The sequence below is a fragment of the Mixophyes fleayi genome, chromosome 7 (assembly GCF_038048845.1).
Source record: "Mixophyes fleayi isolate aMixFle1 chromosome 7, aMixFle1.hap1, whole genome shotgun sequence".
Lineage (NCBI taxonomy): Eukaryota > Metazoa > Chordata > Amphibia > Anura > Limnodynastidae > Mixophyes > Mixophyes fleayi.
This window is the reverse complement of record NC_134408.1, coordinates 22,519,520-22,535,643: the sequence shown is the minus strand read 5'-3', so window position 1 is coordinate 22,535,643 and position 16,124 is coordinate 22,519,520. Positions and strand designations below refer to the sequence as shown.

At 41.1% G+C, this 16,124-nt stretch overlaps 1 protein-coding gene across 1 annotated transcript in view; it reads left to right on the top strand.

The window, feature by feature from the left end:
* Positions 1-9,607, top strand: part of NHERF2 (NHERF family PDZ scaffold protein 2) — a 68,891-nt gene extending 59,284 nt beyond the window's left edge. The window contains exons 4-7 of the mRNA XM_075179330.1: positions 4,391-4,547; positions 4,920-4,963; positions 5,760-5,825; positions 6,201-9,607. Coding sequence (XP_075035431.1) covers positions 4,391-4,547; positions 4,920-4,963; positions 5,760-5,825; positions 6,201-6,359 — 426 coding nt within the window. The 3' untranslated portion in view covers positions 6,360-9,607. The remainder of the gene's footprint in view (positions 1-4,390; positions 4,548-4,919; positions 4,964-5,759; positions 5,826-6,200) is intronic.
* Positions 9,608-16,124: the final 6,517 nt, after the last annotated feature.

The following is a 16,124-nucleotide window of genomic DNA, read 5'->3' as shown; positions in this document are numbered from 1 at the left end:
CCCTTGTATATATGGTATATCCAGCTGCAAGGCCCTATGTGTATGTATATCTAAGTAGATGGTTCTAGATATTAATATATGTCTCTGTATAATACCTATATAGGCAATATCAGTTATTATTATCGTTTAGTTATAGAGCGCCACAATTTTAATCACACACATCAGCCTGTAGTGGAATTGGCGCTCCGATTGAGGTACAGAGGTGGGTCGAAAATCTGCAAAAAAAGAGAGTGTATGTACAAATATCTTTATTGACAGAGTGCTTAAAAAACTCCCAACATTCTGTTCTGCATTTGGGCCTTTTTCACATATATTTACGTATACTTTTTTATATTTTGTTTATATATTTTGGGGTTGGCCTTTAAAGACAAGTAACCCCTCTCATTTCAAAATTCAAGCAACCAAAGACAAATTGAACTGATCCCTCTCCCTGTAAGGTTTGAATCTGTCAAAAGCCTGTCTCTCACAGACGTCTGTATCAGTTATGTGTTTCATTGTCACATTATAACACCATTGTGATTCTTTGGTGCTTAATAAATTAATCAGGCCCATATTCTGCAGCACAGAACAATGGGGTAATTTAATAACACAGTAGAGACGTCACAGGACATTTCAGTGTATTTTTCGCCAATAACTTGGTGCGTATGAAAGAATTATTCGAGTGCAATTGGCACAGCGCGCCGTGTTGAAGTGGGCAAGTGCTGGTGCTAATTTGGACAGGTGGTTCTCCCAAAACATATGTACTGTAAACTGTGCCATAGGTCATTTGATCCGTCCCCACGTTGCCTGAGTCTGCTGAACCTTTGGTGCCCTCTGCCCGCTAGATCTGTCATCTCCTCCCATTGTGCACCCGGCAAGACCTGCGCTGCAATTCCTGGGCCGTCCTGTATAATTAATGTGGGCAGCGCAGCCATGCGAGTGGTAGAGGGTGCTGTGCCAGCTGGGGGAAGGGGAAGGGGGGGGCTTGTTGCTTTCTTTCTGTTTTTTTCTCTACCAGTGACAAACCAGCTGGGGGATTTGGGAACCCGATCTTCATCCAGCACCACACAGACATTCTGTACTAGAGTCTTGCATGCATATTTAATGTTGTATTGTAGGAGAGAGAGGATTCCCAGGGGAGGTGTACACAGAAGCAGCCCATTGATTATAATAAGCTTGTACCTGGAGAGAGGAGCCTGTTTAAAGTTTTTGATCTTGTCGAGGACTTTGTAGAATTCAAACATTTGTGGCTAGTTCACAATATCATCATCATCATTTATTTATATAGCGCCATTAATTCCACAGCGTTGTGCAAAGAACTCATTCACATCAGTCCCTGCCCCATTGGAGCTTACAGTCTAAATTCCCTAATATACACACCCACTCACACACAGACACAGACAGACAGGGAGACACAGACTAGGGTCAATTTTGATAGCAGCCAATTAACCTACCAGTATGTTCTTTGGAGTGTGGGAGGAAACCAGAGCACCCGGAGGAAACCCACGCAAACACAGAACATGTGTATCTGCGAAAGGGGATTATAACTTGATGCACGTCAGGACTCCTGGGGGTAAATGTATCAAGCTGAGAGTTTGAAAAACCAATCAGATACTAGTTCTCGTTTATTTAGTACATTCTACAAAATGACAGCTAGAATCTGATTGGTTGCTATAGGCAACATCTCCACTTTTCAAACCGGCCGGAAAACTCTCAGCTTGATACATTTACTAAGTCGGCCGTGCAAATCCAGACCTAAACAAAAGACAGGTACTGCAAGGCTCCTTTGCAATCGGTTCACATGCACGCTGCATGCCGGTGGCTGTCACTGTACAGCCATGCGCTAAGCATGTGCAGCCATACTGCATGGGCTGACCTGGTAACCCTACTCCTGGGAGGTGATATGGTTAAAAATATTTGCAATCTCAGTCAAGATCGGGTTTTGTTTGTTTTTTTCAGTTACAGGAGCTAGCAGAATTGTTTTCCTCATCATGCTTGATTGTATGACAAAGATGGATGACATTGCAACTTATTACAGTGCAGCTTAAAATAAATGGGAGGACATCTTTGTGGAGCTCGCATATTAGTAATAGGGCTCTTTTAACCCTTTCAATGAAGGAAACTTCCATTGTCTGCTGTTACATTCCAAATGGAATATGAATAATGTAGATTGTATACTTATTTTATGTATAGGGTTCCCAAAGTCCGGCACAGCTCAAGATATTTCACTTTTCATTTAGGGGTATATTTACTAAACTGCGGGTTTAAAAAAGTGGAGATGTTGCCTATAGCAACCAATCAGATTCTAGCTGTTATTTTGCAGAATGTACTAAATAAATGATAACTAGAATCTGATTGGTTGCTATAGGCAACATCTCCACTTTTTCAAAACCCGCAGTTTAGTAAATCTAGCCCCTAGTCTCTGAGTGGCAGATTTCTTCAAATTAATTAGACAGGAATTCTGGTGTGTACAGGACAAAACAATTTCCTCCTTCCTACTAACGGCAGTCATGTGTTCACTTCTAAAATCACATTTGCATTTTTTCTAGTTTAAGGGGTATATTTATCAAACTTTCTAAAAGGGAAAAGCTGAGGTGTTGCTCATAGCAACCAATCAGATTCTAGCGGTCATGTTCTAGATAAATGAAAGCTAGAACCTGATTGGTTGCTATGGGCAACACCTCCACCTTTACTTTTTAAGTATTCAAGAAATGCATCGTCAGATCTATAATCACTACCTTATAAACACACAAGTTCAGAGTAATTTTGGTGTCAAATTCACAGTCAAACAGGTCGCACTGTGCATGCTCCACCTGTAGTGTGAGCTGCTGGTGATATCAGGCGGATGTGTGTTGTGAGACAGAGGACTAGAGAAATAATGGGGCCTGGAAAGAGCCTGAGAGGAGAAAAGTGCAGCATGAGTCCCAGTGAGGGGTTAGAGATGAGGGGTAAGGAAGGGGGGCTGCAGGGTAACACAGAACCGTGTGGCCCATAGCGGTGCAATGTAATTATTTCTGCAAGGAGAAAGTAGGAAGCGGTTGCTAGGGAACCAGGGAAAGAGGTCTTGGTGTTTGTTTTCATTGCCAGAGCTGAGGGCAGAGTGCAGGGAGCGGAGAAAAGAGACTATTTAAATGTAAAACAAAAAAAAAAAAAGTCTCTTTAACCATTGCCGTGCCAGACATTTACCATGCATGGTAAACATCAGCTACCAACCCCACAATGCATTCTTTTGTGTGGTCACACAATTGTCAAGTAGTTCCCACACTTAATTGACAGAAAATAACCCAGACAGAAGCCTGCAGCCTGATACTTGTGTGTTTCTGTACAGCAGTGCGTACTGTGCTAATGCTGGCTCTGTGCACATAGAGAGCAAATATACCTCATCTAGCCAAATTCCTTCATAACTCCTCAGGTGCTGTAATATAACTAGTAAGTGCCCAGAATAATCTCCATTATAGACTTGTGCCACTTGTTGCCTTGTGTCTTTCCACTTGTGTCTTTCGCCATTACTTAGTTCCATCTTTGACGATGCAGCAGACAACAGCAGGAGGATTTCCTTGGCCAATACAACGGCGGACAGAAAAATAAAAAAAAGTGAATTAAATTTAGTGTTATGAACTTTAGTCACAATGAGAATGTCCCACACTGGCTTATTGTGTAAAATTCCTTTGTGCTTCTCTGCTTAGCATGCACAAGGCCTACTTAAGGCCTACTTAAGGGGCTGACAATTCTTAATATGTAGCTCACGTGGCTTGCCAACTGCTGTATCATAACATGTAGGGCATCCTGGCATTTGTAAGTCCGCCACAGATTACCAAACCCTGCTATAGACAGTAGAATTTCAAAAGCAAATGTGTCATGCATTCTTCTCCTGCTCCAGGTCATCAATAGTTAAAAAAGGAGCAAAACAATTTTATTAAACAGTAAAACAGAATTTTTTAAGATCTACTTATTGGTGGTTATTTATTTAATAACATAGTCCAAAATCCATACCAACCAATCAACAACTAGCTTTGATTGATCTAGAATAAGTTAGTCAATGAAAGCAAATGTCTGATTGGTTGATACCGGTTTTTGTACATTTGTACTTTTTTTTTTTTTTAGCAAAAAACCCCTAGTCACCTGTAATAGCCTCATCAATTATACGACGTGACCCATTATCCCATATATGAGCTCACACTGATCGGGGTGCCATGGAGTGTGGATAGTTGTTACTTTTCTAGCCTTGGTCAGTGAACTTACAGATAGTCTTGTCACCCCAGGCAGACCATTTCAGAGTGGTGCCTTCTGGGTAACCATTTGCAGACCTATTTCTATTGGGTAGCCATTTTCAGAGTGATGTTTCTTGTCATGCCGCCCCACATATATCTGTGCTCTGCGCTTTGTATAACCCAAATACTGCTCTTTCCAGGTAAATAAACAGAATGTTGAAAACATGAAGCATTCCGAGGTGGTGGCCATCATAAAATCCAAGGAGGGTGAGACGACGTTACTTGTGGTCGACCCAGAAACAGACGAGTACTTAAAGAAGACTGGAGTCTCCCCAAGTGAAACTAATATAAAAGAAGGTACCTCCCCATTGGCTATGGTATATTCCATGTTATACTAAACTGTTGTTTGATAGATTTGATGTAAAATTGTTGTTGATTCCAACCTATAGTTTCACCGTGCCATCCTTTATTTCATTTTAACCTACCCCCACCTGTTTAGTATATTTTATAGACTAAAAATGTATAACAGTTACCCATCACAACAGTGACCTCTGCAGGCTATAAAACAGCATTGCACCTAATGAAATCCAGCACGATTTGGTACATAACTTTTAAATGAGGTCAATCGCCCGTTATTGGAGAACCCTAGTTTTAATCAACAGTGAGATTCCTGTTTAAGTAAAGCGAAAGTTCCTCATAAAACTTAACATTAAATTATTTTTGTTTTAGGTTCAGTTCCCCAGTCGCTGACTAATGGAATGACCAAGACACAGGTCAGTATATTGCTATTTGGTCTTTGATATGTGGCTGTTAAAGGACCATTCCATATACTGTAGCTGTGTGTCTGTACTATAGTAGCTTCCTTCAGAAATCCTAAGAATGTTATTTACTGTGCTGCCAAGTATCATACTAACCCTACGCTCATTTACATCTATCTGAATTATTACCCCCAATTCCTAGGTCTTTGTTTTAGCCATTAATTAACCTGTGATGGAATGTTAGAGCATTCCCCAAGTGTATTTAATAAGCTACAAGAAGAGGAGAGGGATGGCCGCTCCTGTTCTACCAACGTTACTTCCCAAGTTTGTTACTTAATGGTTCAGTAACAAACTGGTTTATATGTTAAGCTCACTTAAACAGATAAAATGTAAAAATCAGTACGGCAGTTCCTGAGTCAGAATTAAGAAAGGGGCACAGACAATAATAGGTTTGATCTGTAAAAGAAATACATGACTTATAGTGTCCCTGTATAAAGCACAAAGAGATTGTTCAACGATCTATCCATCACACCTATCCCTACCTATACACATTTTCTTGGGTTTGGAGAACAATTTATTCAGCATAATATGGACATTGCAAGTATTTTGCTGGACAGAGTAATAAAACATGAATCAAAACGGATTTCAAACATCCAGTGCTACTTTCTTCACGGATTGCATGTTATGTAACCTTTAAAATAAGTATAAATTTTGAGTTGTGTCTGAATGTTGGTTGGGTCCAATATGATCTAGTATGGCTTCCAGCCTGGTGACCTGTACCGCAGTTATAATGTAGATTTGTGCTTTACAGGTCAACGGAGGCTCTTCAACTTCGTCATCACACAGCGATCTGCAAAGTCCTGATAAAGACTCACAGGTAACCGTTTCTAAGTCCAGCGTGGGATGTGATGATCACACCATGCAATTTCAATGACTGGTTCGTCTTAATCATCATCGCCGTCAGCTATTTATAAAGCGCCTGGTTGGAGTAGTTGTCAGAAGGGGAAGATGGATTCACAAATGGCTTAGCTGCCATAGATGCAGAGTAGGACCAAGATTAGGCCAGTTCTAGCTACAGCAATGGAACCACCCACTCTAAGAGACTTCCATCATGTCAGCTGCCAATCGGTAATGATAGAGGGGCGGAGCTTACAGATTATTCATTATTAGTTTGTGTCATTTATTGTGAAGGCAGGTTTTTAAGCAACCTTTTGGTTTTCTTTAATGCTTTTTTCCCCGTCTTTGCCAACAGGGAGGTGACGTGAGCGGATCGGATCCCTTTGAAGAGAGCGGGCTCCGTCTAAGCCCCACAGCCGCCGAAGCAAAGGAGAAAGCCCGCGCTAAACGCTCTAATAAACGAGCTCCGCAGATGGACTGGAGCAAGAAACACGAAATTTTCAGCAACTTCTGATCTTGCCTCCCAAGACACAAACAGTTGGGACGAGAGCGGTAACAGAACTTTAAATCCCTCTCCCACCACTTAAACACTGCGTATTACCCTGAACGTGGGAGGGCGGGGCAGATTAAAACCAACTAACGAGAGGATGTCACCAAATTCTTTGTTTAACCATTTCAGCTAAGTTGACTTTGTCTCTTCAGTGCCAGGAGCACCGGCCGTGTATTGCCACGCCGGCACTGGAAGCTTTACCTAGGACGGATCCAGACTTTGCTCAGATGAGAAACAATTTTATTTTTCGCCAGTGCCCAGGAACATTTGGAAATAATCAACTAGCAGCAGTGTGTGGGCATTAGTGGGTCAATGGGTGTGCTCGGGGCCTGCGAGCCTAACGTAAGATTGGAATGTTCTTGAAGTCAGGAAGTGTCTGTATGTATAGAAAAAGAGCAGTGCACTGTGGGAATTAAGAACAGGACACCATTGCTTTCTCCCCACAGCTGCATTGTACTCTTCCACCCATGTTTATAAACCTACTTCCTCATCCTGTCCTGCGGTTCCACCAAGGATTAGGAAGTTTGATTTCCAAAGCTTGTGAGCGCTGTTAGGGATGCACTCAGGAGACGAATTAAGATAAACCAATAGGTTAAGTGCATGTAGATCGCTAAGAAGCTAAACATTCCAGAGAGTCTTAAACGCAGTAGTGTTTCCACAAACTTACCGATGGAAGGATTGCGCAATCTACTTCTGACACTGTGTGTTTAATGGGCTGCAAGAGAAATATATGCAGCACAGGCTCTGTTAACACTCGTACTGCTGAATGCGTCCGCCAGTGGGAAGGGATAGTTATATTTTGCAACCTCGCTGTAGCCAGAATTCTGGGTGACATTTCTTAGAATCTAATTGTTGTTGACAGCAGTTTAAAGTTGCTGTGTTTACTGAAACGCTCCTCTGGTGTCTTCTCTCTAATCATCATGCATCGCCAGCGCTTATAGAGTGCAGGGGGACGGGGGGTTTAGGGCCTCCTGTGGAATAGGCAAAGTATCTGCATGTCAAGCAGTACCAGGGGATCACACATTCCTCACCACAGCCCAGAACCGCTGGCTCACGCTACCCGACTGATCTACAGATGGTTTGAGTTAAAGGCGAAAAGTAATAGAAATCAGACTTAAGTCATTTAGCAATCTGCCCCCAACCCCAAGCCCAGGAGTTAATTCCCCTGTGTACAGCCTCTTCTGCTATCAGAAACCCCACAAAAGATTTGGTCGCTCTTGGATAAAAAGCTTTCGACTTTCACGATTACATGGAAGGATTTCACGGTTCCACAACTCTATATATGAGGGGTTCACGTTAACCCTTAAGATGCTGGAGATATGCAGAGATCCTTTTACACCAGAAGCTGACACCCAGAAAGCTGAATAATGCAGACACAGAAAACCTCAGATTCACTTTCCATGTAATGTCTGGCAGCAGACAGTTCTGCATAGGCTGCAGTTCAATATATGGCCGTATACAGTCTCTCTTATTAGACTAGTGTAGATTAACACCAACATATGTTAATACAGTGTATGAACTGGATTATCCTGTTGCAAAAATAATAAACATAAACTAGCAGGGTGACATCACGCTGTCCAATAGGAGGTTTAAAGCCTCCCTTGTAAAAATATACAGACCTTAATATGGCCCAAGAATGTTTTTTTTTTTTTTTGGTTTGTTTTTTAATCAGAGAGATTAGGTAGATCCTCGCCAAATTAAATATCTTTCTTACAATAATACCTCTCCAAGAAAACAAACCAAAAAAGAAAAGTTTGTGAACTTCGACTGGATTGTACATTTCTAGAACCAATGGTGCCCCCTGCTGGTCATCGTGAAAACTTGCGTGGCCAGGGTCAGCAATTTCTCTTAAATTGTCGGATTAATCAGCACATGAAATCCATACATTGTTCGTCACAGTAGACACATTTCTTCAAGCAGCAAAGCGGTAGATTCTCTGATGGCCAGCTGATATGAAGCAAAACCAGGGAGTTGGAAGAAAACATGTAATTGAAGTTTTCTGATGATAATTCCTAAAATATATATTCGCACAATGAGGTGGATGTAAACATTTATTAAATGACCCTGAGCCAGACGGGCTGTGGCAGTCTAGACACACATCAGTCTGGACACATGAATTAAACATGCGACACGGCTGCCCATCAGTCCTTCATGACGATCAGGTTTAGCTATGAAGCATGCATGAAGCCTATATGCTATAATGCAGAGCAGCATTTATATCTGGATTTGCAAGACTGCTCCATTGACCTTATTTCATCTACAATACTTCCAGGATGAAGAGCCCACAGTAACGTGAATGTACAGTTTGAGATAAGTGTTTTCCTGTGCTGCAGCTTTAATAAAGTTAAACGTTTCTATGGTAATGAAAGTTTTTGGAAAGTGATGTGTTAAGGCTGAATAGGTCAGATGACCAGGCTCAGCCATTCTATTGGTTTACACCAGAGGTAGGAACCCTAGCACGCCAGCTGTTGAAGTAGGAGACTGGCAGGACATGCCATAGATCCCAATTCATCAAGAACTGGAGAGCCAGAGGTTGATTAAGCCTGTTTCGTTCCCTTGTTCCCTCTGTCTTAACATTGGGTCCACGAAATTGAAGTGCAGGAGTTTCGTAACCTCTGGGCATTACAATGGAAATGTGTTGATATGTGGCATAGAACTGGGTCGTGGCATATTATGCAAATAAATTGAATTTATGAAGGAAGATGCTGCCTGAGCAGGCTTTACACTAGACCTAGATATAGTCCTTGATTTTATTTTTAACAAACAAATGGGTTTTTTTTTTTTTGCTAAAAAAAAAAATAAAAATAAAAAAATGGGCAGAACATTATTTTATGTGTTCTAAAAACTGACCACTATGGCTGGACGATGCCTGATTTCATCTAAGGTCACTGAAGACTGACACTATAATCTGCTGCGTTCCATCCATACCACAAGCATTGAGGGAGCAAAGGACTTCATGGATCCTAAACTCTGCCCTCTGGTGGTAGGATTAGAGGTCTGGAATAGTGTGGGCACTTTTGGATGAGAAGGTAGATCGGAGACCTCTGACTGCACATGGCCATTAAGCTGCCTATATGTAGCTCTGTTTGGAATCATATTTTTGTACTTTTAAACCTGTAGGTATATAAAGCACATATCTGACAACATTAATCTATAACACACAAAATATACATTGTAAACTGCTATGTGCATAATAAAGGCTTTCCCAAGTATGTGTGTTCATTAATGTCTGTAATTACATGGTGAGAAGGGTCTTTATTACGGAGAGAGAGAGAGGGGTCTTTATTACAGAGAGGGGTCTTTATTATGGGGAGGGAGAGAGAGAGGGGTCTTTATTACAGAGGGAAGAGAGAGGGTGACCTTTATTACAGAGAGGGGGGTCTTTATTACAGAGAGGGTAGAGAGAGGGGGGTCTATTACAGAGAGGGGCCTATTTTACAGAGGGGGGATTTATTACAGAGAGGGAGGGGGGTCTTTATTACAGAGAGGGGAGAGAGAGAGGGGCCTTTATTACAGAGGGGGCAGAGAGGAGGGCCTTTATTACATAGAGGGGAGAGAGAGAGAGGAGCTTTTATTACAGAGAGGGGTGAGAGTGAAAGGGACCTTTATTGCAGAGGGGGAAGAGACATAAAGGGGGGGGTGGCAGTTTTATTATAGACATGGGAGTATGAGAAAGTGGGGAGAAAGAGAGAGACCTTTACTACAGAGAAGAGAAAGCAAGAGATTGGCTTTTATTACAGTGAAGGGAGAGCGAGGAGTGCCTTTATCACATAGGGAGGGGGGCCTTTATTGCAGAAATCAGAGCGAAATAAAGATTGGCCTTTATTACGGAGAGGGAGAGGGGGGTCTTTATTACAGAGACGTAGAGAGATAGCGTGGCCTTTATTACAAAGAGCGAGGAGTGCCTTTATCACATAGGATGGGGGGGGCTTTATTGCAGAAATCAGAGAGAAATAAAGATTGGCCTTTATTACAGAGGGAGAAAGAAATCTCCAGTGCTTGAGTCCAGATTCGTTAATTAACGTGACTTTTAACAGGTTTCAGTTTTTGTCTCACTAGATTTCTTGACCCTTCTTGAATATTGAAAGAAAAAAATGTTGCAGTAAATACACTTTAAGTTTAAAGTAGTTCACTTTGTCAGCTATATTCAGCAGCTCACAAGTAGATAGTTTAGAATCATTAATGTAGGCTTATCTTCTGCCACAAGGTGGTAGAAAGGTATTCATAATTTGCTGCTCATATTACCCTCAATTTGAAGTTCTTAATTAAAGAAAATGTAAAAGAACCCGTATATACGCCATAATTGCACGTTATCCTATTCTGCTCCTAGATACGCTTGTGACATCACCATACACGGTTACACTTGCCCACTGATGACATGTCCACTTCAGTCCTTTAAACCTGATTTACATGACATTATAAATTCATAAACACACCTCAGATATATGTACGAAATAGAATCTTTACTTGTACAGTAATGTAATAATCTAATTTCAATAACAATGGTATACATGGTACATAAAATAGATGACAATCTAGGAGTAGGTACACTATCTTATTAATTTCTTGGTAATTATGTATATGTGCCTGTGTGTATGTATGTCACAATTCATTACAATTTCCATATTCGTCTCATACAAGTCACCACCCAAAATGGCCGACTTCACGCCATGCTTTGTTATAACTACACACTAAAAGCATGGAAGTGGCCATTTTCCTAACACTGCAACCTTCAGCAACAGGCCCTTAATTTATTACCACCAGTAGTAGCAAGTCTACCTCAAATACAGTACTGTGCAAAAATGTTAATCAGATGTGTAAAAAATGCTGCAAAGTAAGAATACTTTCAAAAATAGAAGTGTAAATATGTTTGTTTTTTTATTAATTAACCAAATGCAAAGTGAATGTACAGAAAAGAGAAATCTAAATCAAATCAATATTTGGTGTGACAACCCTTTGCCTTCAAAACAGCATCAATTCTTCTAGGTACACTTGCACACAGTTTTTGAAGGAACTCGGCAGAGAGGATGTTTCAGACATCTTGGAGAACTAACCACAGATCTTCTGTGGATGTAGGCTTGCTCAAAATCCTTCTGTCTCTTCATGTAATCCCAGATATGACGATGTTGCGATCAGGGCTCTGTGGGGGCCATATCGTCACTTCCAGGAAGGACTCTTTGTTCTTCTTTACGATGAAGATAGTTCTTAATGACGTTGGTTGTATGTTTGGGGTCCTTGTCCTGCTGCAGAATAAATCGGACGCCTCCCTGATGGTATTGCATGATGGATACGTACCTGCCTGTATTTCTCCGCATTAAGGGCAGCTCACCGAATCCCCAACTCCATTTGCTAAAATGCAGTCCCAAACTTGCAAGGATCCACCACCATGCATCACTGTTACCTGCAGACACTCATTATTGTACTGCTCTCCAGCACTTTGGCAAACATTTTACTACTATCCAAAATGTTACCAGAGTCCCATGAAAGGGGCCAATATACGTTACGCTTTCACTGTGTCCAAATGGAGAGAAAAAGTTCCTGGAGGTGTCTGTATGTGGTCCTCTCCCAAAACGAGACCTTTGGGCTCATAGAGCTGATAACAAAAACTTCAGTGGGAGGGGCTGATGTACAATGATTAGAAGCCAATTGTTTTGAAAGGTCAATGTATTTATCCTCTTCGCTCTCTCTAGACAAATGTCTATCTTGCTGTACAAAGGAGAGAAACCAACTCTCCTGTAAAAGATTTTGTGTGAAATAGAAAATGTAAAATATTATTTTCTTTATCAGAAAATAATGGTTTTCCCCCAAAAACTTAATATTGGAACATTGTAATAATTTTCAACACAAATAAATATTTCTTCCAATAATGTTCTCAATGATGCAGATCTCATTGCCTTAGGAGTTATACAATTAAAGTGCAGTTCTTAGGGGCCACCTTTCCTTAATACAAAATATACTATTATAACAGAGCAGGAAATCGTTCCTAGCGAATCCCAAGGCTCCATCCTTGTGAATATAAGTTCAGTACAGAAAATGGCTGCCTCCGTGGTATGTCTCACTCCTATAAGTTAATAATGATGATCAGTAGAACATTCAACCATGGTGCATTTTCCTGAGCTGTGTTCACGTATTTCGATCACTAGGCAAAATGGCAATCCAATCATCATCATCATCAGTTATTTATATAGCGCCACTAATTCCGCAGCGCTGTACAGAGAACTCGTTCACATCAATCCCTGCCCCATTGGAGCTTACAGTCTAAATTCCCTAATATACACAGAGAGAGAGACTACGGTAAATTTAGATAGCAGCCAATTAACCTATCAGTATGTTTTTAGAGTGTGTGGGAGGAAACCGGAGCACCTGGAGGAAACCCACGCAAACACGGGGAGAACATACAAACTCCACAAAGATAAGGCCATGGTCAGGAATCAAACTCATGACTCCATAGCTGTGAGGCAGAAGTGCTAACCACTGAGCCACCGTGCTACCCAATCAACTGTTTGCTCTGATATGTGCCGTATACTGACAGCAGAATTAATAAGTTAAATACCTTTTGATGGATGCACTAAGGACATATCTTTCTGGAAGGTTAATATGGCACAAGTTAATTCACTGCGGCCGATGTTAAACCACCCGTGAGTGCGCTAAGCGCTCATATCCACCAGCAATTTTTAAGTGCATTTTTAACACATGTAAACGGGGCCGACACTAGACACCACTGTTTATAGAGTTACCATACCCATTAGCATTTTTCTCTCCTTGGCATTGCGATAGCATTGTTTAGGAACACTGTTTTTTTTTGTGGAAGCCTACAGAGATCCTTAAATTGTATAGCAAAAAAATTGGCTTGTTATGCGTTTTTAAAAGCTTTAAGAAAGCAAGTAAATTGCCAGTAGATATGGCCTTAGGATGTTGTTTAGTCTATTTGTGTCTGTGGTTGACCCTCACTGTTAAGCTAGGTACACACTACAAGCTTTTCACCCAATCATTGGGCCAATCACACGATAAACGACTGTTGGGTCCCATATCGCATTAGTGTGTACACTGCAACGATCATGTGTTATCGTACCAAAGCACATCGTATTGTTTGGTTTGATTTTATAACTGGAATAAAAATTTATATATTAAACGATGAAAGATGTTGGGCAAATCCTGCAGTGCGTATACACTCATGACCAGCGGTGTAGGAGATCTCCATAGAGTACAGAGTAATGATCTTTTCAGCCGATGGTTATGACAGATGATCTTAAGGTAAATCGCGTAAAACGTGTACAGTGTGTACACAGGAATCGGCATGATGATCGGGACTTTCAGTTGTTGGTGATATTGTTAACGATATCCCATCAGGATAAAATTTCTGTAGTGTGTACCTTAACAAGAATTTACTTAGGGGAAATATTTATGATCTAATGACATACATTAAATTCTACTTAGTTATTCACAACATTTAAAAAAAAAAAACCTCATGGCTAAAAGCATTCTTTATATCATAGGTACACGCATTATGAATTCTACATGCAATATCTGTACACACAAACAAACAAAAAAAAAAGAAGCATATTTTTTACCTAACATATAAGGGGGAATTCGATTGGCCGCGAAGTGTCTCACGTTCCGGAGACACTCTGTGATGGAAATTTTGACAGAAATTTGTACCGTAATTGCAAGCAATGAGTGGCGAGATGTCCACACTCCAAATGGCTGGCAATTTAATCCCCCCCCCCCGCCATACAGTGCGTTATATTACAAAATATATTGTTTTGTCATAACTAGACATTTGTGGGCCCCATAACTAAAGTTTGTAATGTACACAATGGAGGGTCGTCGCTACCACTGCACTCTTGCTCATGTATTACACCATAACAAGGATGTAGTTGTTGGATATATATTTTTAAAACCAACATTGCGCATGGGGGGATTTGCACTACAAGACAATGGCTGCCACTGGCCTGCATTGGGGACAATTGTAATAAGAATAATAGATATCTATTTTATTCTGGTGTTTTAAACTGTTAACCAGTCAGATGTAGGTGCTGATATTTACAAAATATAGTTTGCATTTGCCTACAGACTTAAAGTACAGTACAGTCACGGCCAAAAGTTTTGAGAATGACACAAGTATTGTTCTTCACAAAGTCGGCTGCCTCAGATTTTATGATGGCAATTTGCATATACTCCAGAATGTCATGAAGAGTGATCAGATGAATTGCAATTAATTTCAAAGTCCCTCTTTGCCATGACAATGAACTTTATCCCAAAAACATGTCCACTGGATTTCAACCCTGCCACAAAAGGAGCAGCTGGCATCAGGTCAGTTATTCTCTCATTAACACAGGTGAGAGTGTTGATGAGGACAAGGCTGGAGATCACTGTGTCATGCTGATTGAGTAAGAATAACAGACTGGAAGCTTTAAAAGGAGGGAGGTGGTTGAAATCATTTTTCTTCCTCTGTTTACCATGGTTATCTGCAAGGAAACACGTGCAGTCATTATTGCTTTGCACAAAAAGGGCTTTACAGGCAGGGATATTGCTGCTAGTAAGATTGCACCTAAATCAACCATTTATCGGATCACCAAAAACTTCAAGGAGAGAGGTTCAATAGCTGTGAAGAAGGCCTCAGGGCGCCCAAGAACGTCCAGCGAGCGCCAGGACCGTCTCCTAAAGTTGATTCAGCTGCAGGATCGGGCACCACCAGTGCAGAGCTTGCTCAGGAATGGCAGCAAGCAGGTGTGAGTGCATCTGCACGCACAGTGAGGCAAAGACTTTTGAAGGATGGACTGGTGTCAAGAAGGCCAGCAAAGAAGCCTCTTCTCTCCAGGAAAAACATCAGGGACAGACTGATATGCTGCACAGGGATTGGACTGCTGAGGACTGGGGTAAGGTCATTTTATCTGATGAATCCCCTTTCAGATTGTTTGGGGCATCTGGAAAAATCAGTCCTGTGTCATGCCAACAGTAAAGCATCCTGAGACCATTCATATGTGGGGTTGCTTCTCAGCAAAGGGAATAGACTCACTTACAATTTTGCCTAAGAACACAGCCATGAATAAAGAATGGTACCAAAACATCCTCCAAGAGCAACTTCTCCCATCCATCCAAGAACAGTTTGGTGATGAACAATGCCTTATCCAGCATGATGGAGCACCTTGCCATAAGGCAAAAGTGATAACGAAGTGACTTGGGGATCAAAACATGGAAATTTTAGGTCAATGGCCAGGAAACTCCCCAGACCTTAATCCCATTGAGAACTTGTGGTCAATTCTCAAGAGGCGGATGGACAAACAAAAACCCACAAATTCGGACAAACTCCAAGCATTGATTAGACAAGAATGGGCGGCCATCAGTCAGTATGTGGCCCAGAAGTTGATTGACAGCATGCCAGGGCGAAATGCAGAGGTCTTGAAAAGAAGGGTCAACACTGCAAATATTGACTCTTTGCATAAACTTAATGTAATTGTCAATAAAAGCCTTTGACACATAAAATGCTTGTAATTTTACTTCAGTATACCATAGCAACATCCAACAAAAAGGTCTAAAAACACTGAAGCAACAAACTTTGTAAAAAATAATACTTGTGTCATTCTCGAAACTTTTGGCTATGACTGTATCTAATTGGCAGATAATCAGTCATCGTACTACAAGAAAATGGCCGCCACACACTATGACAGGGGAGGCACTCCCACCAAAAGTAAACAATATATAAAGTAAACCAGCCATAAGACTATA